General features: G+C 53.2%; 2 protein-coding genes across 6 annotated transcripts; both read right to left on the bottom strand.

Moving 5' to 3' along the window:
- Positions 1-5,266: 5,266 nt before the first annotated feature.
- Positions 5,267-17,790, bottom strand: MTHFS (methenyltetrahydrofolate synthetase). 3 transcript variants are annotated; one of them, XM_016215690.2, is made up of 3 exons: positions 17,721-17,790; positions 11,035-11,296; positions 5,267-6,125 (listed from the first exon to the last, which is right to left on the bottom strand). In XM_016215690.2, the coding sequence occupies exons 2-3, from the start codon at positions 11,240-11,242 to the stop codon at positions 5,893-5,895; spliced, it is 441 nt and encodes a 146-aa protein (XP_016071176.1). In that variant the 5' UTR covers positions 11,243-11,296; positions 17,721-17,790; the 3' UTR covers positions 5,267-5,892. The 3 variants fall into 3 exon arrangements, with proteins under 3 accessions (XP_016071176.1, XP_016071177.1, XP_016071175.1); XM_016215691.2 differs by lacking the exon at positions 17,721-17,790 and adding an exon at positions 15,951-16,026; XM_016215689.2 differs by lacking the exon at positions 17,721-17,790 and adding an exon at positions 13,708-13,782.
- On the bottom strand, positions 16,040-27,790 carry BCL2A1 (BCL2 related protein A1). 3 transcript variants are annotated; one of them, XM_087829239.1, is made up of 4 exons: positions 27,195-27,790; positions 24,662-24,744; positions 21,197-21,876; positions 17,603-17,885 (listed from the first exon to the last, which is right to left on the bottom strand). In XM_087829239.1, the coding sequence occupies exons 3-4, from the start codon at positions 21,614-21,616 to the stop codon at positions 17,778-17,780; spliced, it is 528 nt and encodes a 175-aa protein (XP_087685365.1). In that variant the 5' UTR covers positions 21,617-21,876; positions 24,662-24,744; positions 27,195-27,790; the 3' UTR covers positions 17,603-17,777. The 3 variants fall into 3 exon arrangements, 1 of the variants encoding a protein (XP_087685365.1); XR_015716382.1 differs by lacking the exons at positions 24,662-24,744; positions 27,195-27,790 and adding an exon at positions 16,040-16,123 and having other exon boundaries at positions 17,721-17,885; positions 21,197-23,591; XR_015716383.1 differs by lacking the exons at positions 24,662-24,744; positions 27,195-27,790 and adding an exon at positions 20,203-20,418 and having other exon boundaries at positions 17,796-17,885; positions 21,197-23,591.
- Positions 27,791-27,810: the final 20 nt, after the last annotated feature.

Here is a 27,810-nt window from a genome sequence, read left to right on the forward strand (position 1 = left end):
CCATCCTGTGTTTTATCTTCTCACCATGTCCCCTTCCGTCTCCCTCCCATCACCCAGGCCTTCCTGAGTCCCTTGGATTTGCCATCCACCTCCCACACACAGCAGGGCCTTGCACACTGCTCTCCAGCCTGCGGGATGCCCCTCCTGCCCCAGTCACGGCCCCTGCTCCTACATCCAATGCTGTTCAGGGTCTGCGTGGAGCTCACTCCCTGACAGTCCCATCTCCCTACGTCTGGTGGTGGGGGGGTGTCCCCTCTCTGGCACATGCCCCTTCACACTGGGATTCCAATGAGGCAGGGCTGAGCTCCTGGTGTGAGCATTGTAGGCACTCGGGAATGAATATTAGTTGCATGAATTTATAAGAAGTGGTTTGAAATAGCAGTGCAGTAGAGAAGTGGCTAGAGAGGGACCACTCAGGGACAGGGGATGAGACCAGATGCTGTCACTGGCTCTCCTTCCACTGCTAGGCCTCTCCGCCCCCACCCTCCTCCTCCCGCAGGACACACAGGCCCAAGCTGGCAGCTTCTGAGCCCATCTGGCTGCAGTGCAGTCACTCTGTCCAGAGCTCTCAGAATGCACCTGGTAAATCTCCGTGACAAAGCAGCTCCAGACAATACCCAATCCTTGTGTCCAACCCTCCTCTCTTCTCTCCTTGCCCTGGAGGGGAGCCTCACCACATTCCAGCTCTATCTGCCTGGGCTCAGCATCCCCAAAGGCCAACGTCGCTGGAGAAAAGGGGTGCTGGGATTTTGCTTTGTTCCTGCTACTCAGGGAGAGCTCCGGGCGGGGTGGGGGGGTGGGGGGGGTGAGCTCAGGGAGAGCTCCAGGGTGGGGGGTGAGATGGTGAGCATGTTCAACAGATCAAGAGGGGAAGTGAAACAGCCTGGTCTTGCTCACAGTCTTGGGGGAGGCACACAGAAGGCCCTGACCTACAGCAGAAAAGGGAGGTGCCATTCCTCCCGGAGGAGAAGACAGCTCAGCAGAGTTCTGATGGAGAGGGAGCATCCACGACACCTGCCACCTGCCACCTGCCTGAGGGGCAGAGGCTGGGGAGGAGAAGAGTGTGCCAGGAAAGCAAGATGTGAGGGACACGTATGGCAGGAACTAGCACTTTGAGGGGACTGAGAGCAGGCCCAACAGGCAAGGCAGAAAGCAGCCGGCACTGTCACCCCTAACAGGAAGTTGTGACAAGCTCCCTAGGCCTGGTTTAGCATCCATCAGAATGCCCCCCCCATACACATACCACATGACACACAACAGAGCACCCCAGCCCGGAGCCAGGCCAGGCAGCCCATCTTCCTGTGGACGGGTTCTAAATTATTCAGACATTCCCCTGAGAGCACTAGGCAGCCTCTTAGTTGCTAAATCTTGATTCCTTCGCCTACAATTGGGTCTGAGTCCCAAGAGGCCTATGTCTCCTGGGAGGCCCAGAAATCCTCAGGAACACAGGTTCGGGAGCCTGGCTAAGATCCAGAGATTCTCAGGGCAGGTGTGCAGGGAAAGGACGCTCTGCCTCCACCTGCCAGCACCCAGGCTGCTCCCTCAACAGGGTGGGGCACAGCACTCCTAGAGAGCAACCTCCTGTCAGAGCACCAGCAGGAATTCTACACCCTCCCTGGCTCCCCGCACCAGGCCCCTCTGCTGGGAGTCTGTGCCCAGGAGCCCTGGGGCAGCTTTTCAGAACAGGGAGTGCAGTGCAGCGGTTTCCACCCTCTCTGCTCCTCTAAATCTCTGCATCCTGCCTTTCCTGTTGGCTTCATCTCTCTGAGAGTGCAATTAGACCCAAAGAGCCTGGAAAACCCCTTCCAATCAATAATTCAGAGAGCTAGTCTCCTGTGACATTTGTTCATTACGCCTCTCCAGGTCCAGCGATCACGAATTCTCTGGGTTGGAGGATCCCTGCTGGGACATCGCAGCACCGTTAATGGAGTCTTTGGGTAATTATGTATTTTTTAATTATCCTTCTCTTTTTTTTCCCTAAACAGCCAGAAAGGATTGTTTATAAATAAAGGAAAATGTTACGGTCTCATGCATTGGGCATTTGCCAAGAAGGAGATTCAAGTGAGGGTACAAATGAGAGTCGCAGGAAACACTTGGGGTATATGCTGAGTCAAGAAAGACCCATTTAGAGAGATGAAAATAGTTCGCGAGCCGTGTAAAAGCTCCTGACGTGACATTTCAGCTTTATAACGAGCACACTGAGGGCTGGCTCTCTCTGTCAGGCTCCCCATTATGCTAGTGGCTCAGCCAACACCCATCTCCCCTCCTCCCAGTAGAATGCCGATTTTTGTTCAGCGTGCACCGTGTGCAATTTAAAATACCTCCCCACCCCACTGTAGCTGGCTGGCAGTGAGTGACCAGGGGAACCTGCCTGGCCAGTGAGATGTACACAGCAGTCCAACGTGTGGGACCTTAAGGGAAACAAAGCCGACGACGCTGGTGTGCGCCTGTGCCTTTCCTTTCTCTTTCCGCCTGGAATGGAAACGTGATGGCTGGAGGAAAGGCACCTGCAACCAGGAAGATGCGCACCTCAAGGACAGCAAAGCAGAGCCGGAACCTGGACACTCGGTTTCTCCCTGAAGCAGGGCATCGCCCTGAAGACTTCTTTAGGATTGTGAAAACTAGCTTGTGAGTTGAAGCCACTGTTAGATGAGTTTTCTGTTACATGCAGCACCACAAACCCTAAGTGACCTGCACTTCCCCAGGAGCCCTAAGTGACCTGCACTTCCCCAGGAGCCCTAAGTGACCTGCACTTCCCCAGGAGCCCTAAGTGACCTGCACCTCCCCAGGAGCCCTAAGTGATCTGCACTTCCCAGGAGCCCTAAGTGACCTGCACTTCCCCGGATGAGCCCTAACTGGCATGCACTTCCAAACAACCTCCTCAAGGCCTCAGAGCAGAGGCAGACCAAGGACTAGAACGCAGCCCCCTCTTCCTATGGGCTTGTGATCTGGACTCCTGCTTTCTATTTTTACCCTCACTCAAGGAGGATGTTTTTTCCATTGATTTTCAGAGAGAGGGGGAAAAGGGGGAGAGAGAAACATCCATGCGAGAGAGACACATCAATTGGTTCCCTCCTGCACACACCCCGACCAGGGTTGGGTATCAAACCTGCAACCCAGGTAGGTGCCCTTGACCAGAATTCGAACCTATGACCCTCCAGTGAGCAGGCCGACTCCCTAACCATTGAGCCACGGCCAGCCAAGGCTCTATCTATCTTTTTAAATAAATGTTTCTTAGATCTTTGTGTATGATAAAACATGAAATAGCCATGTGAACATTTTAGGTTATATTGTCTCATCCATTTTCTTTCCACAAAATGCAATTATTGTGGCATAGGTTTTGTAACTTGTTTTTTCTCTAAGTCTTAGGACTTGAACTTCCTCCTCTTTAAATATGTCGATGATATTATCGGTGGCCATCTCGTGTACCAGCCCCGACTATTGCCTGAATATGTCACTGGATAGCTCCACGTGTCACTAGGGAAGCAGCCCATGCTTGCCATCTGGGAAAAACTCTTTGCAAAGAGAGTGCACTTATTTCACTGGGATAAACTCCTGACCTGACAGTGAAAACCCAGGGTCTGCAGTCATTGAAAAATAGAGGATTTTTGTGACATTTTGCTGAATTGCTTTCCAGAAAGACTGAAGAATGAATAGTCTCGCAGCAGCATCGGAGAACACGTCCATTCCTGCGTCACAGCCAAAACTCTCCCTCACTTTCCTGATTAGTTCTTACCACTCACGTGGTTTACTCCACATTTCTCAAGTGATACGTGAAACTAAATACTTCTCATACATTAACAGCTATTTGTGTCTCTTATGAATTACCTTTTCATTTACTTTTCTCCTTTCCCACTGGGCATATTTCATGGTTTTGTTGATTTGAGTAGCATCTGCTGGGCAGCTGTGGGTTAGGACACTGAGAACCCTCCCAAGTGGGACACGTCCTCCCGAGCCAGAGATCTAGGAAAACTAGTCTTGCTATGTGGCCCAGAGAAAGGGAATTTGATAAACTCTGCCCTCCTGCCTGAGCCCACATATACTGACAGGTGGCTTTGGAGAGGGCTGGGCAAAGAAAGAGAGGGAGGGGGTGCTGCAGCCCCTGTCCTCACTCTGGAGTAGGGATGAGGAAGGAGGGGAATGTGGAGAGGAGGAGAGAACAGTTGTGAGGGAGAGAAAACTAGGGCAAAAGTTCACGCAGGGGTCTTATCAGGGTCTCAGCAGGACGGTGGGAAATCCACAGGGAGATGGCAGAGGAGCCAGCGCCGTTAGAGAGGATGTCAGTGGGTCAGTCCTGTGACTGACACTCTGGAGGATGGCGGGCAGATACACTCAAGCAGGCAATGGGAACTTGCATGAGTGGAGGGAGGAGGGGAGTTGGCAAGTGTCCCTGACAACTCCTGGGCCACCCAGTACCTGGGCTTATCCCTGACCCCCAGATTCTGGGTCCCTTTCTACACTACAGCATCACTCTGTCTTCTCCACTAACGTCACTGCCAATTAATGTGCCTTTAAGAGGCAAATAACATCCTCTTAGACTGAAATGCTGGAAAAAGACCATCATTTTTCATCTCTGATTAAAACGTCTAAGGAAGAAATTGGAAATAATTCAGCAGAGGAAGCTCCTGCTCTTGGAGCTGCCGAATGCAAAGTACATGGGGAGGTGGTGGTAAAACGAGCACTGCCCTCACTGCACAGCAGAGCAGCCAGGCTCCCTCCCAACATGCACGCACGCACGCGCGCACACACACACACAGTCCACCAGGAAGGTGGGTGATCCCAGGTACAGATCCTCATCACCTGTGTTGTCAGGGTTGTTTTTCCCTTTTCCAACATCCTCTGCACAATGACCACTGCCCATGAATGGACATTGGGGAAGGGTCTCCTGTCCAGGAGAGACCCTGCAGCCCTCATGCCCTGAATCTCAGCACCTGGGTCCCCAGTCAGTCACCTGCATGCTGCCCACACAGGGGAAGCTGGGTGGTATTGGTTAACATTCCCCTTTGGCGGAAGGATAACAGTTTTGTGGGACTAAAGCTTTCAGACCTGCCGCCGCTCAGGATTTTACTGTGTAGCCAGTTCACACCAACGGTCTGTGAGCTATAGTAACTTTCCCCTGACCTCATGGTTGAGGTTACCCTTCAGATTTTTAACCAGCACAGTAATATGATTGTACAGCTTAGAATAACTGTTTCCTTCCCACTCCTCGTTGTGCATACTACACTGTGAAAGTCCTACTTCAGATCAATGAACATTTTTAAAGTGTTTTTATTTTTGTGCCTGAAACAGCAAATCATAAGCTATCATCCAAAGAATATGGATCCACGTAAATAAAAATATCCTAAATGTATTCAATTAACTCATCCCCCCAAGAATTCTCAAACACCCACTCTATGTCCAAGTATCTACTAAAGGGTAAGAAATAAAGTTCTTGAGGAACTCCATACATAGAGCAAACACTGGCGGATGAATGAGTAATTGTGAGTCTCCACATACCTGCCAGAGACGGACCAGGCCCATGACGGGACTAATGACACAGCGTCCGCTCCTGATGAGCTCACCTTCCTCCCTCACTCTGAGTCAGAGCACAGTTCCTCATAAAAATTTAACTTAAACTGAAAAGAGGAAAGATCAACTTGTCACATTCACACATGACATTAAGCTCCACCCCCACGGTGATGGGCTCCGTTTTAATTAATGTTGTATTATTCCCAAGTCTATTAGTTTTTAAAGGTGGTTTTATATTATGTATTTTGTAATTATACTAAAAATAATGGAGCCGTGTTCCCCTTAGTGTGCAATTTCAGCTAATTCCTGACAGAAAAAATACATATATTCTGTGTTCATATTTCTTAGGCATGAAACTCTGTTTCTGGCTGCAGTGCGCAGGACTCAAGATGTTGAGGAGTCTTCGTAAAGGACTTCATCTACCTTCATGTCATTTTCGTCCACTGGGACCTGGAGGCAAATCTGCTCCTTGAACGCCAAAGCCATGGTATAGGGCTTTGCCTGCTGGTGCTGCACACAGCGCTTCAAGTAGGCATCGTAGTAGCCCCTGCCCCGCCCCAGCCGGTTGCCTTGCTTGTCAAACCCGAGACCTGGCATGACGATGAGATCCAGTCCCCCTGTGGAGAAGAGGAACACACAGATGGAGTTAATGGTTCCAGAAAGAGACAGACCACTCTGAAATTTGGGTTTTTAATGACATCTATTCTTTCTCTGATGGCTAAGGAAACTCACAGCAGCATTATGCACAATAGCCAAAAGGTGGAAACAAGCTAATGTCCATCGATGGATTAAATGAAAAGACAAAAATGCGGTACACACAATGGAATATTACTCAGCCATAAAAAGATGAAAATCCTGCCATATGCTTCAACGATGGAAGAACCTTGAGCACAGTGGGTTAAGATAAATAAGCCGGCTTAGGTGCGACAAACACTGCACAACTCCACGTCCATGAGGAATCTCAAGTAGCCAAACTCACAGAGAACAGATGGTGGTTACCAGGGATAGAGAAGGGGGGGGATGGAAAGCTGCTGCTCACCAGGTATAGGTCTCACTCATGCAGGATGGAAGGGTACATTGGACTTATGCCGTATAGCACTGTGCTTACAGGTAACAACACTGTGCTGTGCACTTGAAACTCTGTGAAGAGGGTAGATCCATGTTATGTGTCTACCACAATTTTTTTTTAAAGGCAAAGATACCAAAAGAAAAGCCAGGAGAAGAGTCTGGGTTTCTACCAACTGATGCATAAGAGAGAGAAGTAGGATCTCAGAGAGGCCATCTGCAGGCAGCCAGAAGGATGAAAACAGGAAACAAGAGTAAGGAAGTAACGTTCTCAAATCACTCGAGTTTGAGCTGATCTTGCTCCCTCTCCTCTGGTTACTCCTATGCTTTGATTACAGCCTCCCTGAAGTCTGCCCTGCACGGCAGCAATGGCTGGTGTCTGCCCCACCAGACAGGTTGTTTCCTTGAGGGCCACAGTGTCTCCCAGTTGCCCTTCATGCTTGACCTAAACAGCATTTGAGGTCAGAGAAACCCTGAGAGGCGAGTCGATCACCTGCAGAGTGGATCCATCCTAGCATGACATCCCTATTTTAAAAACTCCAAGGTCTATGGGCAACATTATGGGACAAGAAAGTGACAGAAGTATCACCTCGTATGCTGTCTGTCCAAAGTGAGCTCAACAACTGTGAGGCAAGAAAGAACGGCTTTGGGATTCTAAGGTGATGAAAGGCTCTGAAATGGCCCTTCACAGGCAGGGGTCCTGATGCCCTATCTGGGGTATTGCTGTTGGACCCCAACCCACAGGATGTCATGGTTGCTCCCTTCAATATGGTGTGACCTGCTGCTCTGGCTTCAGGACCTCAGGACCCCTCTGTGGCCTGCTCCTGCTGTTTGGTGAATCTCCTGAAACGTGGTGTAGTCCCTGACTTCATCCATTTGTCGTCACCCCTGAAGTTCTTCCTGTGTCACCACCATCACCACATGCATACCTCCCCTCTCCCCATGGACACACACCTGGGCTCTGCACACTGTCTTAACACTGTGCTGGATGCTCTCTCTCCCCCACAGGCAACCGACCAATGGGACTGGGACATGAAGTGCAGGCTTAATATTTTTCCTTGCACATGCTGGTCCCACCCTGGGGCACCCCACTAATGGAGGTTGACTGAACACTGCAAAGTCTAAACTCAGCTAGGGGACAGGAGAAAAACCCTGGGCCGTGCGCATATTCTTTATCAGCCTCTAGCACGGCTCCATTTTCAAGTCACCCAAGGCTTATGAAGAGATGATGCTGACATTAGCACCATGGGCAAGAAGAGTCGTCCGACGTCAGTCCTGTGTACACGTGACTCACAGGCCAGGAGCCCCAGCTGCACCGGGACTATAACCCCAAGTTCCAGAAGTGCTCCTCACAAGGCCCATGCTGTTCTGCAGTCAGGCTCTGCTGGCTTTCCAACAGGACTCTGCATTCCCAGGCTGCCTGGCTCACCCAGCCCCACAAGCTGTTTGCTTAAGCATCTTGCCTTTCTATTCAGTGCTGGCTCTGGAACACCAGTGCCCTCTGGTGGCTGTCTCCTATATCAAAGATAGCACGCTAGGTGCCAAGGACCAAAAGAGAAGGGAGGGTCCCAACATTTGACCATAGGGTTTGGGTCACTACGGCCTGAGGGTCAAGCCTGGCCCACTGCCTGGTTTTGTGGATCAAGTGTCTGTGGAACCCAGCCACTGTCTGCTTCACACTGAAACAGCAGAGCTGAGTCGTTGCAACAGAGTCCCAAATATTAACTATCTGGCTCTTTACAGAAAGAGTTTGCTGAGCCCAGCTTTATAGCATCTACAATAGGTTAGAAGAGAAAAAGAAAACCTAACTTCAGCTTATTCCACCCTAGCAGATACTGACCAAAATAATCTTATTGGGGGGAAAAAAGAATTAAACTGTCTTTATTGCAGATATACACAAATGCTTTGCAGAACACAGGACCAGCAGCAGCAGCTTTATCCAAACAGCATTTTCTAAATGTAACAGTGTTTTGGGTCAGAGCTTGGGATTCTCTGACTGATAATCAACGGAGCTTAAAACTGAGAAGAAATTATAGAACTCACTACAATTTTCCACTAAATTTGGGCAATCTCTGACTATCCAATTTTCCTCATCCATCTGTAACATGAGTGGATGGAACTCTTCAATTTCTCAGACCTCTTTAGAATCAAAGCTTAGTAATTCTGAGAATTTTAAGGACAATTCCTTGTGTATCTGTGTGATACAATCAATAAATAAATTAAGCCAGTCACCAAAAAACAAATACTGTATGATTCCACTTATATGAAGTATCTAAAATAGTCAAATTCATAGAAACAGAATAGAAGGTGGTTGCCAGGGGCTGGGGGGGTAGGGGGAAGAGGAGAGTTGTTAATGGGAACAGAGGTTCAGTTTTGCCAGATGAAAATTCCTGGATCCCTGGTCATTGTGGCTCCGTTGGTTGGGGCATCGTCCTGCACACTGAAAGGTGGTGGGTTTGATTCCCAGTCAGGGCACACACCCAGGTTTCGATCCCTGGTTGGGGCTGGGGCGCTTACAGGAGGCAATTGATAGATGTCCGTACCTCCCTCCCTCCCTCCTCTCTAAAATCAATGAAAACATATTTTAAAGAATTAAAAATTCTGCCTCTTCTCTGAAGTAAACATATACAGAAACATACATAAACCTAATAGGCACTTTAACGTCTCAAAGGTAATGAAATAAAAATTTAATTGGAAAAGAAGTTTAAATATCTGAGGTTCTATGTGGGTTCGTTCTTTTAATGACCCTTAAACGTTCAACGGCATGCAGCTAGTCGTTATTCTTGACTAGGACACTAAGCAGGCCAGCCCATCTCGGCAAGAACAATAGGCCATAACCCCCAAGGAAGTATCTTTTCATCTTAATGGGCTGGGAGTTAACAAAAAGTAAATTACCACTCTGTGAAATGAGAATATATTCTAAATTTGCTGCTGCAAAAGATAAAACAGACAATTCTGGAACAGCTCCAAGGAAGCCGATCCAGAGTGCACTTACAATTCAAAAGAAAGACCTCGATATAAATGAAAGCTACGGCTCTTCCTCTTGTGTATTTACTTGAATATAAAATAACTGAGGGCAAAACACTTAAGGTTATGATCAGCGTACTTTTAGATACATCTGACTCAGTGCAAGACCTTCCTTGGGAACATGTAACAATGTTCCCAGGAATGCAATCACAAGGGTGCCTATTCCATGAATAACGGTGCTCCTGCAGTATGCCATCAGGGGAGAGAAGAAAATGCAGATCTTAAATCGAGCTTAATGGAGGTTTTGAGGAAAGAAATGGTGCTTCAATGGGCACTGGAGTGGAAAACGGGAGAAGTATGAACTACCTCTGTGTCTGTGGAAAAGCCCCTTGACCTCCCTGGGCTCCAATCAGACCATCTAAGGAAGATGAAGTGAGGACTGGGCAGTCTGCTTTGCCTCCCACAGAGCCTAACTCTGGGCGCAGGGCTCTCTAACTGTCCAGGGAGAGGCCACCCAAAACTCCCACAGTGGCGGGTATAGTGCACACAAGCACATTCCAAAATTACAGCTGCTCTGATTAATTTTTAATCTTGATAATGTATTTTGGGAGTTTGAATAAAATTAGTGAAGGGGACTTTTGTGAAGCAAAAGAGAGATGTGCTAAAGGTTTAGAAACACCTCTTCCAGGAAGAGCATGAGCTGTTATTATGAGTCATTCTGAAATATCAAACCTTGTAGGATCTTGTAATCACTAATTATTTCTTGGCTTAATAAAAATTAAACAAACAAAACTGACAGTCACTTTGGGGACAGTGGTATTGGTCTTCACATAACATTACTAGATGATACCCACAGACTGTGTTGAGAACACTGTGTGGACTCAGACATTACAGGTGTCACCTGGCACTCTGACTCAGGAGTACAGCAGACTTTCCACCTAGGTATGCCTACGTATAGTCAGCGTCTTCATCTCAGCCTGGGCCCAGCAGAGCCCAGGATGAGATGTACACAGCCAAAGCAGCAGAGTCAAAAGTTAGAGAGAGTGTGGATCCTGATGAGACTGACCCATCCATATCTAAAGCTCACCCTTCAATGGATTTGTAAGTCTCTGGGCCAATAAAATCCCATTTTGCTAAAGGCAGACTGAATCATATTTTTTACTTTGAATGGAAAGATTTCTGGCTAATCTAATTGCCCAGGCAGTCCTCATTTTGAGGATAAATTCAGTAAAGAGGCAGCCCCTTTATTTCATTTACCAATCTGGTACTTTGCTGTATACATAACATAAAAATAGTGCCCCAGAGGGGTAGCTCAGTTGGTTCGCACAGCATCCCGATATGCCAAGGTTGCAGCTTCAATCCCTGGTCAGGGCACATGCAAAGAACCACCAATGAATGCATAAATAAGTGGAAAAACAAATGAGAGGTCTAACGACTCATCACAGTCTGACAGCATCCTAAAATGTCAATTCTAATACCCTGTCATGTGTTCACCTGTTGTCAAGGCCTCCTCCCGAACGTCATCCTCACCAGGCTGATGAATATTCCAGGATGTTTTGGGAAGCGAAGAAATTTCCTCGGGTGATGCTAACTTGACCATGTCCATGTGACTGCTCTGGAACTGGTACCGTGGGATGAAGCAGGTTTTGCCTCGTTGAAAAATGTCCTTGATGATCTCCTCTGTCTCAATCTCATCTTGCATGCTCAAGAAGATGGAAATCCTTTTGGATTTCTGATACTGACTGTGGGTGATCACCTAAATGGGAAATGATGGTGATTATATTTCTGAAGATTATACTTTTAAAAATCAGTGACTCCCTTTAACAGTTTTTACACTTTCTCTCTTCTCTGTCAGCCTTCTTCAACTTCTTGAACTATTCGAAAACAAAAAGCAAAAACAGAGTGCTACAGTAGGTGGGTCAGATGATGTTATATCCTGAACCCTAACTTTCAGTCTAAACCCAACACTTACTGCTCTGATCCCTTTACACCTCTCCAGCACACCTACTTTTGTAGGTATGAGAACTCATTATATAGTCACTGTGGGGCCTTGCTGTCTATTTTGAGACTTCCAGGCGTGACCTCCACTCACCCATTCTTCTCACACACTTCCCCTAGAGTCTTTGCATCATTTTCACTCTGAACCTTGTCTCCCACAAGCTTCTTCACCCTCTGGATTGTCAAGTTTCTCCTCTAAATCCTTCCCATTTAAGCCCACCTCAAGCCCTAACTCTTCCTGACTTCTGCCAAACCCTTACATTTACAGTTAATATATAACTTAACATGTACGTATTGTCAGGAGTTGATTACTAATTGTTTCATGTGCCCTAACTATATATAGTATTCTAACCAGTCTGTAAGATCCCAGGAGGCAGAAAACATGCCTTATAATTCTCTTATCTCTGTTTCCTAAAACCCTTCTGTTCAAATGAACATTAAAATGTTCACAAAGATGCGGGTGGGGTTCTTGGAGAGGCAAAGTCCCCCTAAAAGCAAGTGCCAAGTGTCTGAGAAGGTAGACATGGGTGAAGGAATCCCCTTCACAGTCAGTTTAATCATTCATCAGGCAGGAGAAGAGGGGCTGAGCTCTGCTTAACAGAGACGTTAACAACCTCAGAACTTCCCCAGACTCAGAGTTAGCTCTTAGCTCCCTTCTTTCCCCTCCTGGTCTGCTCCCCCTTGTTCTGCAAGCTAAGAAGAAAAAGACAGGGCAGGTGTCCGGTGACTGGCAGAAAGACACAGGCTCAGAAAGTCAAGCTTTCCTCACAAGAAGGGACACACAGAAACTGAGTAAATAAGTGCACACTAAACCAGAGTTAAGGAAGGAAAACAGCTCCATCTCCTGAGAAGCCACCGAGCTGGGAGGCCTGAAGCAGGCCAGGCCGCTGTGAACGAGACATCCGGGGTGGACGGCAGATCCGGGGGTTCTGGCGCCCAAGCACTGCCTGAGAAAGCTGAGTGTCTTTTCTGTGCTCCTGAAAGCAAATGCGGGAACTGCAGAGCTGAGGAGGTCGGAGTGAGCGTCCGCGAAACAGTCAGTGTGAGACCGCGCGTGCTTTTACCTTCCTTCCTCAGATCTCGTTTACGTGGCAGTGAAAACCACGGTGGCAGCACCTAGAGCAGAGGAGCGGCGCCTCGTTTCTGTAAGACGGGGGGGAGGGTCCCGCGGGCAGAGAGGAAGGCGCCTCGTTTCTGTGGGACAGAGAGCGGGGGTCCCGCGGGCAGAGCGGGCGGCGCCTCGTTTCTGTGGGACAGAGAGCGGGGGTCCCGCGGACGGGCGCAGGGCGCAGCGCACGGGGAACACGGAGGGCGCAGGGCGCAGGGCGGGCGGACCCATTCCTCCCGGGACCCGAGCGACTCGGAGGCACAGGACCTCGCAGCCACCACGCTCCGCTCGCGAGGGCGCAGAGGCGGCGAGGGCCCGCCCGACACTTGGGAAGCCGACGCACAAGGAAGGACTGGAAAGGGGGGCGCGGTAGGAAACGGAGTTAATTCAAAAAAGTTTTCTTTTCATTCAAGTTTGTTTTCTCAAACTCAAGATAGCTGCATCTACGAAACAGGCTGCTACTGGAAGAAAGCACTGAGAGAATTAAGAAATATATTTGGGGCCCGCCCGTGTGGCTCGGCGGGTGAGCGTCGCCCGGGAACCAAGAGCCGCTGGTCCGACGCCGGCTCGGGGCCCAGCGGGGGCTGCAGGAGGAGCCGAGCGGCGAAGCTCCCCCTCGCCCTTCCTGTCCCAAACCAGAGACACTTCAGAAGACAGGCATTCTGACGGCGCACCCCGCCCCGAGGGGAAGCCCCGGCAGGCTCCTCCGGAGGCGGGAGGCGGGAGGCCGGCGCTCCTTCCCCGGGAAGCCAGCCCGCCAACGCGCGGGGCCGGGGGCTCGCCCCACGGGGCCGCCGCCCAAGGCGGACTCTACCGCCGCGCTGACCCGAGCCCCACCACCGCTACGTCCGCTGTAATGCAAACGACACATTGTTAAAAACTCGCGGGACATCGATTTTTCTCTCTAGTGTCCACCGAAATAGGTCTCGCGGGCACGTGCAGAACGTGCTTCCTGGAGGGAGAGGGCCGCCGAGCCACCGACAGGAAACACGTCACACAGTCAGCCGGAAACACCGCCGCGGCGGGGGGAGGGGCCTCGCTCCCGAGAGCGTCCCGCTCACCTGCCGCCACGGGAGAGCTGGGCCCCGAGGCTGTCGGGGGCCTCGGGCCGTGGGCTGCCGCCCCGTGTGCACGGTCCTCGTCCGCAGTCATGGCGTTTCCCTGTCGTTTGGCAGGACTCGCCTCCTCGAGCGCTGACTGAAATCACCTCGGCGGGGGCCCGCCCCGCTCCCAACAGGTGTCTCTGTTCGCACCTGCTCTGGCCTCAGCACCTGCCTTAGCCCCACTGAGGGCCCCTCATCGCCACGGGGCCTCGGCGGGAGCCGGGCGTCACCCCTCGCTTCTCTCACAGCCCTGTCACCCTCACAGACGCCCGCTCAGTGCGCCTCGCGCCTCCGAGCGTCCAGACATGCGCCAAGGACGTGAGCGTGCTGGAGGGAGCGTGAGCACGTCGGCGGGGGGTGAGCGTGCGCGCTCCGGGAGAGGGGGTGCGCGCATGACGGGGGACGTGCGCGCACCAGAGGCCTGCGCCTGCGCAGATCCGCAACCCGCGCGGCGCGCCTCGTGCACGTCAACCCGGCCGGCCGCCGCCGCCGCCGCCGCCGCCCCCGCGGTCGCGCACCTTCTGGGCCAGGAGGCGGGACTGGCGCAGCCGCTCCTCGGCGCTGATGGCCCGCAGGCGCTGCTTCAGCTCGGCCCGGAGGCTCCGCTTGGCGCCGCTCACAGCCGCCGCCGCCATGTCCGTGCCGGCGATCCGCCCGCCAGGGAAGGTCCCGCGGCTTCCGGACCGCTGGCGCCCCGCCCCGCCCCGCCCCCGGCCGACCGCGCGGGGCACCCGGGCTCCTGGCGCCCGGCCGTCCCTGTCTAAGGTGGAGCGGCGGGGACGCCGCGGGGGCTGTGCGCCTGCTGACCGCGGAGGCTTTTACGCCTGCAGGGCTGGGCCTGGGGCGGGGGCCGAGAGGGTGGCGCCCGGGGCAGCAGGGCGCGGGGCCCTGGGGGCGGGGGCCGAGAGGGTGGCGCCCGGGGCAGCAGGGCGCGGGGCCCTGGGGCGGGGGCCGAGAGGGTGGCGCCCGGGGCAGCAGGGCTGGGCCTGGGGCGGGGGCCGAGAGGGTGGCACCCGGGGCAGCAGGGCTGGGCCTGGGGCGGGGGCCGAGAGGGTGGCGCCCGGGGCAGCAGGGCGCGGGGCCCTGGGGGCGGGGGCCGAGAGGGTGGCGCCCGGGGCAGCAGGGCGCGGGGCCCTGGGGGCGGGGGCCGAGAGGGTGGCACCCGGGGCAGCAGGGCTGGGCCTGGGGCGGGGGCCGAGAGGGTGGCACCCGGGGCAGCAGGGCGCGGGGCCCTGGGGGCGGGGGCCGAGAGGGTGGCGCCCGGGGCAGCAGGGCTGGGCCTGGGGCGGGGGCCGAGAGGGTGGCACCCGGGGCAGCAGGGCGCGGGGCCCTGGGGGCGGGGGCCGAGAGGGTGGCACCCGGGGCAGCAGGGCTGGGCCTGGGGCGGGGGCCGAGAGGGTGGCACCCGGGGCAGCAGGGCTGGGCCTGGGGCGGGGGCCGAGAGGGTGGCACCCGGGGCAGCAGGGCTGGGCCTGGGGCGGGGGCCGAGAGGGTGGCACCCGGGGCAGCAGGGCGCGGGGCCCTGGGGGCGGGGGCCGAGAGGGTGGCGCCCGGGGCAGCAGGGCTGGGCCTGGGGCGGGGGCCGAGAGGGTGGCACCCGGGGCAGCAGGGCGCGGGGCCCTGGGGGCGGGGGCCGAGAGGGTGGCACCCGGGGCAGCAGGGCTGGGCCTGGGGCGGGGGCCGAGAGGGTGGCACCCGGGGCAGCAGGGCTGGGCCTGGGGCGGGGGCCGAGAGGGTGGCACCCGGGGCAGCAGGGCTGGGCCTGGGGCGGGGGCCGAGAGGGTGGCACCCGGGGCAGCAGGGCTGGGCCTGGGGCGGGGGCCGAGAGGGTGGCACCCGGGGCAGCAGGGCTGGGCCTGGGGCGGGGGCCGAGAGGGTGGCGCCCGGGGCAGCAGGGCGCGGGGCCCTGGGGGCGGGGCGCCCTCACGCTGGGGCTTCAGCGGGGGCGGGAAGGAGATACGGTAACTCCACGGTAGAGGAACCCGCGTTTCAACCCGTCGACGTGTCTCTACATCAGTGTTTCGCTCGCTCGCTCCCCCCTTCCCTCCTCCTACTCTCTCTGAAAAGCAACGGGAGAAGTATCCTCATGTGAGGATTAACAACAGAACTGCCAGTGTAAACGCAGGGTTTTAAATGCACATCTACAAATAGACACAGAGTTTTCAGTGCACTCTAGCGTGAGTCAGCGAGTGTTTACTAACCGTCTATTACAGCAGGCTCCGAACCCGCCAGCCGGCCAGTGGAGGTCTACTGCTGGTGGGCCGCACCGCCGCCGGCCCGCACCCACGCAGAAGAAACGACGGCAGGGCGCTAGTGGGACTGATCCAGCAGCGAGGACGGCTGACGCAGAGTGAGGCTCAAGAGATGTTCGTCCCTACGGAGGGAACAGGGAACGTGCTGACACACCACTACTAGGGGCTGGCCTTAGAGCAACCAATTCACTGTGAAAGGAGGGAAGGAAAATATGGCGGCATAGATGCAGGGCAGGTGGGTAGACATGATGGGGAGGGTCTGAGATGTGGAAGTTCCCAGTGAAATAGGAAGCAAGGTCGATAGCAGTGAAATTGCCCATTATCATAAACAGTGTTGTAAGTGTCTGTAACAAACTCTTCCTGTATATATGCCCCTTTGCTCAAACACACAGTCCTCAGCCTTCAACCTGAGAACAGTTTCGGGGAACACCGGTCATGGGTTTGGTTTTCCTGTGTGCCAGTTAGATGTACTCTATCTAGCCCCATGCTCAGTCAGCTGGTCTGGAAAACCCTGCCTTTGTTTGTAAGGCAGATGAATCAGAAAACCCACCAACACTGGAGAAAGGACTTAGCCAAGCGCCTCTCTCACGGTGCCCCTAATAGCATCTTCCAGCAGAAACAGCCACACAGAGCTGCTGCTTATAAAGGAAGGTTTTGTCTTGTTTTCACACAGGACTATGTAGAGCAGCCTTTCCCCCATCAGCAACTTTCACCCTCTGGTAAAAGTTTCCAGATCCAAAATAGTGGCACCGGTTTTAAGCTGGCGATACTACAGGGAGGACACCTGACACTTGGCTGGCTGCTGAAGACCTACCCCCTCAGTGGGGAGACTAGTTTCAACCCATAGACCTTGATAAGCAGTTTCAACTCCTGAAAGGGGTGGGGAAGGAAGTGGAGGGTCTGGGTGTTACCATGTGACCAGGAGGAAGTGTTGAAGTGAGAGGCGGCTTAGGGCAGTGAGGACCAGCGTGGGCCTGAGGGTCCTTGTGACCCACCCACCAACCCCATGACCTTGGACAAGATTCTTCCTGCTTTTAAGCCTGCTTCCTCAAGAGTAAAATGGGGTTACATCTAACCCCAAGGGATAGAGACTGAGTGGGAGGAGGGAGAGCAGGAAGGTCTAGAATGAGGTCCAGAGCTCGCGTGCTGCAGTCAAGTTTGCTGACTTCAAAACTGGAACATGGTCTAACGAGTCGATTTTCTAAATTGTGAAATTTTTTAAATGGAAGGTTTAACAATGGCTCGACACTGTATAATTTGTTCAGACTATCTCATTGTGTCCTGAGTATCTGGCTGCCATATCCATCAACTCCAAACAGCAGGCCAAGGCATGAAGGCTGGGGGGAGGGCGTCCAGAGAACACTCTTAAGTATCCAAGGGCATTGGGGCCAGGCCGGAAGTGAGAAGCCGCCTCACCCACTGTGCAATCTAGACCAGTGACAAAGAAAATGACTTTTGGGTCATGGACACACCCTTAAGAAAATATGCCTGTGGCTGAAGACACCACCTTCCCTTACTTGTCCCCTTAATCTAATACCTGTCCCCAGTTTTGAGGGTCGCCCTCAGTTGGATTCCCAGGCAAGACACACATTACACCAAGAGACACATACATTCAATTTATTCATTAAAATGGGGACAAATTATCCGTAACTCTGGAACGTCCAGTTGCATCACAAGTGTTGTTTGTTTAAAACTGGAAGAAGTAAGTGTTGGCAATACCTCTTGCAAGAGTCCAGGAATCTGTGCAGGTTGCACAATACCGAGTGTCCTTTTTGGTCAGTAGTATTGTTTCAGGAGAGACAGCATGTCGCAGATCTTTCCTATAACCTCCAGAAAAGTCAGCCAGCCAGATTTGGGTTCAAACTTCTTTACAAAGCCATTTTCCTATGAGAGAACAGATTTAACATTTAAAAAAAAATCAGTGGAGGCTAAGTTTGCTGGAATAAAAAGCAAAGAAGCTCATTTAAGTCATGCAGGCAGTTCACCTTCCCTGTGGTTTCACGTTTTATTGTCTGTCATCGTCTTTCTCTACTTCCAATCCCAGGGCAGCACTGCCCAACACAAACAGTGCAGCTACGTATGTAATTCTAATTTCTCAGTGGCCCCATTTTAAAAAAGGAAAAAAGAAACAGGCAAAATTGATATTTGAAATATATTTATCTGGAGAGTATCGTGCTATGTGAAATAAGCCAGAGAAAGAAAAATGCCATAGGATTGAACTAATATGTGGAATCTAATGAACAAAAATAAACTGATGAGCAAAATGGACCCAGAAACATGAATACAGGGAACAGACTGGCCAGTGCTTGAGGGGTCGGGGTGGGGATGATCGGATAAAGGAGGTGAAGGGATTAGCTAAAGAACAGGTGATTTAATATATTTACTCAGGGAAGTTGGGCAATACTACTAATAATTACAACAGCAAGTACTGAGTACTTATTTGCAGAAACTGTGCTAGGTGCTCTCCATGCAATTTAACTGACTTCATCCTGACACCAGTCCTAGAAGGTATCAGTAGGTGGCAGTAGTCTCCCTGTTGTATGGAGGAGGAACCTGGGCTTAGAGAAGTGAAGTAACTTGTTTAGGTCACACAGGAGCCCGGAAAGGAGCCCAGGTCCGTCTGCCTCAGAGTGGGTGCTGTTCTGCCCTCTTCCTGTGGGCCACCTGACTCCACTAACAGACTTGTCACTGTGCCATTTCCCTGAAATGAGTCATTCAAGAGTTAAGTTCATTCATCGGGGCAGATTTGTCAAAATGGCTATGAGATTTGTCAAAACCTGTTTGCCCTGAACTCAGAAAAGCAGGGCCCTTCCATGAACAGAATCAATGACTCATGAGAGCTGGGAAAGGAAGATTGAGGCGGCTTTGAAAGGACCTCCTACAAAGAGTTTCCATCATGTCTCAAACCTAAGTTACATTCCGGTGTAAAGTCAACAGCTTAAAACCCACCTGAGGACTTTGTAAAGGCCAGGTGGGCGTGCGCAGGCACATGTGTGGATTTACGCCTCCACGCGAGACAGGCTCCCCCTGCCATGCTCACACTTACACCTCTGCCTCCCCAAAAGATAACGACACTCCTAGAAATTCTCAGAGACAGCTCCCCAGCCCCCCCACACACACACGGATTATGAGTTCCATGAGCTCCCAACATTTACTGGTAAGACGTTAAATTCTCAGCCCTGGCACGGGTGGTTCAGTAGCTGGAGCTTTGGCCTGAGGGCTGTGGGTTTGATTCCCAGTTAAGAGCATGTACTCGGGTTGCAGGCTCGATCCCCAGCCCCAGGGAGCAGGAGGCAACCAACTGATGTCTCTCTCAAGTCGATGTCTCTCTCTCTCCCCCTCCACCCCTTCCACTGTCTCTGAAAGTCAATGGAAAAAATACCCTCGGGTGAGGATTACCAAAAAAAGAAAAAGAAAAAAGAAGGAAGCAGTAAATTTTCAAATAACATTTACCACTGTCTGTCCCCGACATACTGCAGTCGGCACTGGGAATGCAGTACCAGCCCAGGCTCCCTGTGGCCCCTGTGCTGGAGGACGTTTGCCTTCACTTAAAGCTGCACAGCACAGCTAACTTTCCACCAGTCCATCTGCCCCATGGCTTCCCACAGCCGCCGGAAGAAACTATGACAAGATCTCACATGCGTCGCCCAGCCCCCCGTCAGGCTCAGTCGGAAGAGCTGCAGGAAGAAAAGGCAGAGAGGGTGCCTGCAGTAAGCTCCGTCATTCTGCACGAGAGCCTCAAAGAAATGCAAAGGACTAAGAACTAGGAACATGTCACGTTTTAAAACATTTTATAATGACTAGAAGACATCTGTGGCTTTAAAAGCTGGTTAGCAAACTGGAAGATAATCTGCCCCATGTTTAAAAATATTTTTTATCCAAAATAGTCAAAGAATTCCTACAAGTTGGTAAGAAAAAGACAAATATAATAGGGAAATGAGCAAGGAAGGTAAGTAGGTGATTCCCTAAGTAAGAGCGGCCACTGATCTATGCACACGCAGTAAAGGGAACAAGAATGGAGCAGAAGGAACTAGGTATATGCTTTCACCCGACAGGGGGGAGACTAGGAGATTGCTATAGCCCAGTGTTAAGTCAGCTGGCGGGGGAAACATCTGATATGCTCACAAGCTGTGATGGGAGGTGTTACTTGGTAGAAGTACTGGGGATGGAAAGGACCTAGTAAATTAAAAACTGTACCTACCCCACGACCCAGCAGTTCTATATCCCAACATCCACCGTAGAGATGCACACCTGTGCACAGGGAAGGCACGAATAAAGACAGCCAATGAAGTGTCCTTCCGACAGTGGACTGTGGAAATAACCTAATACCCATCAGCTGCAAGTGGCCAGACCTTCGACAGCATCCGCACACAACAGCACATGGATGCCCTCTTTAGAAAATACTGTTTCAAATACCCTTGGGTGAAGAAAAGGCAGAAAAAGGATCATGTACTATTTGAACACATATTTAAAACAAATTTTTTTACAAAGAGGTATCTTTTTCTATGGTAGATTCAATGGGGAGAAGATCCCTGGGGACACAGCACTTTTAAAAAGCTATCAAGTATTGGGATATAAAGAAAAGCATAGACACTGAGCTCCGAAAGGCCCCTCATCAATGTGAGTTCTAACACAAGCCCCACGTGCGGTCCTGGCTTTCCGAAGTCTTGATAATAAAGAATTTTTATTTGGAAATTCTTGAATAAAGTTTCTTGCTGGTGGTGCAGTAACACTGCTTTCTTATTATCAAGCTTTAATAGCCAGAATTTGTTATATGAGAAGACTGGGAGGGAAAAATCAATATGTGAGCAATGAACTTGCAAAAAGTTAACACCTACCTTTTATAAAACAGTGGTAATAAAACAGTGTTCATTACCAACTCTTTGGCTAAATCTGCATTATCATGACAACCTTAACAAACACTAAGGCCTAGACTAGGCTGTGCACTGTTGATTCTAAAGATGGGTCTTGAAAATCCTATATATACACATATATATGCAGGGTGTCCCAAAAAATGTATGCGCACTTACAATAATTATTAATTTCAATGGGTTAAATCTGAAAAGAAACATCAAATGAGTGATCAGCTGTAAAGGGTGTATGAATATTTTTGGAACACCGTGTGTGTGTGTGTGTTTTAATTAGCAAGGAAACTAAATTCCTATTTCAAAGTAAGGGACAAGGAAGACATTTACCCAGCCTCCGTTCTGCCTTATCCACTCTCCCGTGTGCGTTGTGATGAACTCGGCCACAAAGGAGGGCACGTCCTCGTAAGTGTCCACGTCTGGGGCAATGTGCTCCCTGAGCAGTTTCTTGATGAGAATCCCTTCGAAGGCGAACACAGTGACAATCCTCCCCCAGTTAATAATGCCGTCCTCAAACTCCTTTTTCATCACCTCACGGAACACCGTCCTGGCCATATCTACCGACGCAACATCAAAATCGTCCAAGCACGGTTTCAAAGTCTTCTCCACTTCTTTCTGGACAGAAAAAGCCACATCCTGCAACAGTAGGGAGGTTCTGCTGGGCCTGGACCCAGGCCTCGGTATCTGCAGGACGTACTCCAGGTAGTCCTGGGCCAGCTTGTGGACGAATCTGAACTCGCAGTCGGTCATCTTCTGCCTCGTCCTGAGCTCCTTCCTACAGAGCACAGCGCAGAATGCGCCAGCGGTGGGGTGCGACACCCAGTGCCTTCAGGGGCGGTGGAATTTTTGCTTACATCACCGGATGGGATCCTTCCTCCCCCGCTGCATACAAAAGTAAAAGTTCACGTCTCCAGAGAGAGAGGCCACTTCCCCATCCTGTGGTGGCTAATTCAGTTTTTTCAGTCTCCAACCCGAGGGTGCAGAGAAGCTGTTGGAACTCTTGTCCATGGCTGGTGGAACGGAACGGGGCAGCCCCTGTGAAAATCTGGCAGTTCCCCCAAAAAGCTAAATACAGAATGACCATACGACCAGGGAATTCCACTTCTAAGTGTATTTACCGAAAAGAAGTGAGAAATAGGGACTCAAACAAATACTTAAATGCAAATGTTCACAGCAGAATTATGCACAACAGCCACAGAGGTGGATGGAAACAACCCATACACTCACCAACAGATGAATGGATTAGCAAACTGCATAACATTACTCAGTCACAAATTGAACCCTACAACGAGGATGAATCTCAAAAACATTACGCCAACTGAAAGAAGCCAATAGATTAAAAAATCCATAATAGGTAAATTCATCGAGACAGAAAGCAAACTGGCGTCTACCAGCGGCTGAGAGCAGGGGTGGCAACTGCTCACCAGGTCCAGGTTTTGTAGTGACGCAAGTGTCTGGGGATGACAGAGGTGGCAGCTGCACAGCACTGTAAGTATGCTCAACACCACCGAACCGTTACCTTTACAACGGGTCATTTTAGCCCTGGCCGGGGAGCTCAGCTGGTTAGAGCATCCTCCTGGTAAGCCGGGGCTGTGGATTCAGTCCCCGGTCAGGGCACGTACAAGAACCAACCAGTGAGCCTGGCCAGTGCAGCTCAGTGGCTGAGCATCAACCCACGAACCCGGAGGTCACAGTTCAATCCAGGTCAGGCACCTGCCGGGGCTGCGGACTCGACCCTCAGTAGGGGGTGTGCAGGGGGCAGCCGATCAATGACTCTCATCACTGAATTGAACCGGGGACCTCTTGGTTCACAGGTTGTTGAACATAGGTCGCAGCTCATTCCACTCACCAGCTCAGGATCCGTCCTCCAAGGACTCCCCTAGGCCTGTGCAGAGGAGCCCCAACTCCTCAAAGGATCGCTCTGGCTCAACGTCCCTAGACACCATCTCCTACACCCCAGTCCTCTGCCCAAACTCTCTGGGTATCCTCCTGGCTCCTGGAGGCTGGTCTTCCTGTGTCTCTCACTGGTATGGCTTTTTCTTTTCATTCCCATGTCTCCAAATCTCCACCTTCAAGGCCCACTCTCCCTACAGCCAGGGCATCTCACCATGTGTATGTTCCTGCAGGAATCCTATAAATAGCATGTTTCAGGGTGGATCTGCTGGTGATGCCCTTTGCTGGGCTCCAGAGTGACCCCTCTCCCAGGAAGAGGGCAGCCTCACGTATCTGACTCCTTCAGGAGGCCAGGATTCTATCACCATCACTGCCCATAATGTCCGTTTTCACAAAAGGTCTACTTCACAGGCTGATACCGTGGCTGCAGCTACATCCCTTTTTCTGTTTCACTCAGCAAAGCAAAAGCAAAATCTTTGGGTTTTCCTAAATGCCATCTTAGAGAAAGTACCAAAGAATAGCCCATTTGAATAGGACCTTCAAGTGATGTGGGCAGAGAGGGCCTTGGACTTTCCACTGCCAGAAACCAAATGGCGAGAGAGAGACAACACGGAGGATGCAGAAGTGGGTGCTGGTGAGTGAAACAGGGACCCCTCCAGGGCAGTCCTCTGTGGGGAGCCGAGAACTTGCAACACCCCAGAGCAAAGATGAGAGCCCACAGCCTCTCACTCAGCCAACTTCAGGGAACACCTGCCTCCTGCCTGGTCAGGGATGGGCACATAGTACAGGGGTCATGTTCATTACCACAGTGCTCGTGCTGTGATGGGGGGTGTCCAACTTCCCCATGGTAAGTGCCCCAAAAGAAAATGACACGAGGGTTTCCCAGGGGAGGCTCCATGTAGCTTCTATGGTGTGAAACGCCCCCAGGCAGAGACAGGCGCTGCTGCTGAGGCTGCCGTGCAGCACAGGGGCTGTGCGGGCACTGGGAGGGGCCAAGGGCTGGGTCCAGCAGCCCACATCCTGGGCCAGGGGCTTGAAATGACTAAAAAACAAGAGGACACTCCGAAGGGTGTTAAGCAGGAGAGAAACTCATCCAGATCTGCATTTTCGGCAACAAGTTTTTCTGTTCTGTTTTGTCTTAATCCTTAAGAATATGTTTATTGACTTGAGAGAGAGAGGAGCACCAATGAGAGAGACGCCTACCGGTCGACTCCAGTATCCGCCCCGACTGGGAATCGGACCCACAACCTCGGCATAGTGGGACGATGCTGTAATCAACTGAGCTACCTGGCCAGGGCCACAGAGTTTCTTTAAATCAACTTTGTCGAGGTATAATTTCCAGAGGGGACTTGGGGCCATTTCCCTTTTCCTGCCCGAAAGGCCTGGGGAGCCCGGAGGAATGTGCACGCCCCCAGGCCTAGGAAGAGAGCTCAGTGGAGACGCCGGACCCGTCCTCCAGGAATAGAGGGGCTGCCAGGGCGACAGGGACTCAGACAGGACCACACACAGAGGGAGTACCATTGCAGCCTGCCCTTTGCTTCTCTGTGCCCTCCCGGCATGCCAGGCCAGGGTGGCGAGTCCCAGCCTGCCTGTGACACAGGTGATCCTGTGTGGACCTGAAAGGTCGCTCTCCTTGTCATCACAGCCCCAGGAAGCCACCTTTCTAAGGACTGGACTGCAGCCAGGCGGGTTCTTCCCAGCCTCTGTGGACGGTGCGCAGGCAGACAAGCCTCTGGGGTCCCTGATGACAACAGGACCAGTTCAGGTTTTACCACATTTTCCCAACTGTGTGTTTAATGCAAAAACAGCTTAGAACTTAGACCTGAACACCTGGGGTTTTTGTCTGGGGTGGAGACAGGGGAGGAGGAGTCCTCAGTCACCATCTTTTTGTTGAGTGTTTACCTTATTGCCACTGAGTACCTGGCTCTAGGCTGGATGCTGAACACTGAGAAAACCAGACACAGCTGCCCTCAGGAGTCCCCAGCCTGGAGTAAAGAGAGAAAAAAAAAAGACGTAGAAGTACTGTAGAACAGAGTAGAGAGGAAGGAATGGCAAGGAGCCACAGGAGCTGATACAAGGATTTTAGCAGGGAGAGGGAATATTTATTGGACATCTAGTACGTGCCAGGAACTATGCCAGCAACTCCGAAAAACCTCATGTCATTTAAATCCCCCAAGTCTTCACTCTGTTCCACAGAGGAAGAATCCGGCCCCCAGAACTTGACGGTCCCATGGCTAGAAGTAGCCGAGCCAGAAATAAGACCCAGGGCTGTCTGGCGCCAAAATAGACACATACAATGTTATTTGTAGATTTTTCCTAAATTCACATCTGGACATGAATGAATAAATGCCGGTCTCCGTGAGCTCCGTCCACCATCACAAACAAGTCAAGTATCAATTAATTTACTCTGGATTATCGAGGATCCTGCTGCGGGGCTGGGCAGGCCCAATGCCCAGCACCCACTCAATAGGCCTCCACAGGGCGCCGCCTCGTGGTCACATGTGGAAATGCAGCACAGGCCCCGCCACCCTTGCAAACCAGGTGCTCCTTTCTCCCAGCGCTTCATGCCAGGGTGAAAGGAGCTACAGGCACCGTCACCAAAGGTTTGGGCTGGCTTGAGAAATTCAGGGACCCCAGCAAGTGGCAACAGGAACTCCTCCCGGGGGAACCCCTGCCAATCAGGCTGGCTGCATCTGTTGTGCTGGCAGTAAAACCCTTCCTATTTCAAGGAGTTCCTTGTATGCGACAGCCCTTTCACACTGGAGATTTGGGTGGGAAGATGTGGCCCTTGAGTGGCTCACAGTCTGGTGATGGAGAGAGCCATGGGCAATCCCACGACTCTTGCAATCCCACACAGCAAGTGCTCCCAACACGAGGTGTGCTGGAAAGTCTCCCAGATGAGGTTATAGTGCAGCTGCTGCTGTAGTATGTGTAGGAGTTTGCCAGGCGGAGGAGGAAGCACCGATGGAGGAATGGGGTGAGCCAGACAACAGAAGCTGGGAGGAACTGCAAGTTCAATACAGACCAGAGCCCGACGCCCAGAGGACGGCGGCAGGCGCTGGGCAGGGCCAGGCCGGAGAGGGTCTCGAGGCCGCGCGGACAAGAGCAGCCGCATGCAGGGCAGCGGGCTGAGCAAGGCGGGGCCAGCCCGTCTGCCCGAGGCCCGCGGGGCGGCGGGGCGGCGGGGCGGCGGGGCGGCGGGGCGGCGGGGCGGCGGGGCGGCGGGGCGGCGGGGCGGCGGGGCGGGAGGCGGCTTCCTAAGGCCGCGCTGTCTTCCTAAGGGGAGACACTCGGACCCAAGTTCGGATGGAGAGCGCGGGGACGGGGAGGCGCTGGGGGAGGCACTGAGGCGGCGGGACCACAGGGCTGGTGGCCGTGAGGGGCTGCAGCCAGCGGGGGAACCGGCCAGGACGGGCCGTCCCAGAAACACGGCCGCGGGAGGCGGGCGGGCTGGCGCTTCGCGCGCATTCGGGGCAGGGCGGGTCCTCGGCCTGCTTCGGGCCTGAGCGACGCGGGAATCGCTGGGAGCTGGGGCAGCGTGGCCGAGGGACGGACCGCGCTGGCCCCAGGACACCCCTGGCGGTCGGAAGGGCCGCGGGCCCGGCCTCAGCTCCCCTCCGGGCACTGCGCCGGCGGGTTCTGCGGCCCCCTCCTGCCCCGTGGTGCCAGCCCCCCCGTGGTGCCCCCGGGGCAGGACGCCGCCCAGCGTGGGAGCCGAGAAGCAGCAGCTGACGGACGCTTTCAGGCGTTTCAGGCTAGGCCGCCGGGCTGCGGGGAAGCGCCAGCTGCAGGGCACAGAACTGCGCGCTGATTTACTAGGAAGAAAGCTCCTCAGTGTTCAAAAAGTGAAGGACAAACGCTGCTGACCCCTAGCAATGAGAAAGGCATCCCTGGGGATGTAAACACACACATGAAGTCATTCTTCGGCCATAACTAATTAAGACGTGCCTTTGCAACAAACCTGTGCCCTTTCCTTCTTTTTAAATTTTTTTTACTGATTTTGGAGAGAGAGAAGGGGAAACGCCTATTCGCGTTCCACGGACCCTGCATTCGCCGGCTGCCCGTAGCGGCCCCGACCCGGCGTGGAGCCCGCACCCCCGCGTGGAGCCCGCACCCGGCGTCGAGCCCGCACCCCCTCGTGGAGCCCGCACCCCGGCGTGGAGCCCGCACCCCGGCGTAGAGCCCGCACCCCCGCGTGGAGCCCGCACCCGGCGTCGAGCCCGCACCCCTGCGTGGAGCCCGCACCCCGCGTCTCGGGCGGCGCTGGAACCGACGGGGCTGCCGCCAGGGCGAGCGCGCTTCTTCCCGAAGATACGCAGCGTGTTCGTTACTTTGCATGCTCGTAGTTGTAAAGACAGCCCAGTTCTACGGGAGTTTCAACACACACAGCCTTACGCTGCAAGAAACTTGCAAGTTAAGCATTTCAGTGCTTTACCTGCGGAGCTCTCGACCTGACGGCGTCAGACCAAACCGGGGGGCAGAAGCCAGGCCAGGCGCGCAGGGGCCGCGCGGCGAGCTGGGGACCCCGCGGCCCGCGCGCGGAGAGGCCGCGCCGCCGGGCGCAGGGAGGTGACGAGCGCGCCGCACGCCCTGCGCCCCGAGGAGAAACGGGCCTCCGGGCTCCCGGCTCCAGCCCGCTTCACGGGCAGGGGCTGAGGCCCACGAAGGCAGCCAGTCCGCAGCCAGCTCGGTCACGACCCTCGGGTCCGGCCTCCGGGCTCCGAGGCGCCGTCGGCGGCCGCGCAGCGTCCCGCGGGCTGAGACGTCACGTGGGCGTGAGCGCCCGCGGACAGGACGTTCGACCGCGCAGCCCGCCGAACGAACGTCATTTCTGCCTGTGGGCGCCTCACAGCGGCTGCCACGGCAAGTGGGCTTCACGTCATTTTCACCGCAGCAAGATGTCAGGAAGGCTGCGGGGTCGCGCTCAAGCGAACGTCATATCCGGCGCCAGGAAGGTCTAAATACTGTGAGGTCGGTGGGTTAAAACGTAATTTCCGCCCCAAAGTGACAGCCCACCGGCTGTCATGTACCGTTCCCTGAAGAGCCATTTC

Source organism: Miniopterus natalensis, chromosome 22 (genome assembly GCF_054644295.1).
Source record: "Miniopterus natalensis isolate mMinNat1 chromosome 22, mMinNat1.hap1, whole genome shotgun sequence".
Classification (NCBI taxonomy): domain Eukaryota; kingdom Metazoa; phylum Chordata; class Mammalia; order Chiroptera; family Miniopteridae; genus Miniopterus; species Miniopterus natalensis.

Coding starts and splice junctions, on each gene's coding strand:
- BCL2A1 (XM_087829239.1), bottom strand. CDS start 21,616: ATGACCGACTGCGAGTTCAGATTCGTCCACAAGCTGGCCCAGGACTAC. Junction 17,886..21,196: donor TAAGGCAGAACGGAGGCTGG/GTAAATGTCTTC, acceptor GTTCTCTCATAG/GAAAATGGCTTTGTAAAGAA.
- MTHFS (XM_016215690.2), bottom strand. CDS start 11,242: ATGCAAGATGAGATTGAGACAGAGGAGATCATCAAGGACATTTTTCAA. Junction 6,126..11,034: donor GGAGGAGGCCTTGACAACAG/GTGAACACATGA, acceptor TCTTCTCCACAG/GGGGACTGGATCTCATCGTC.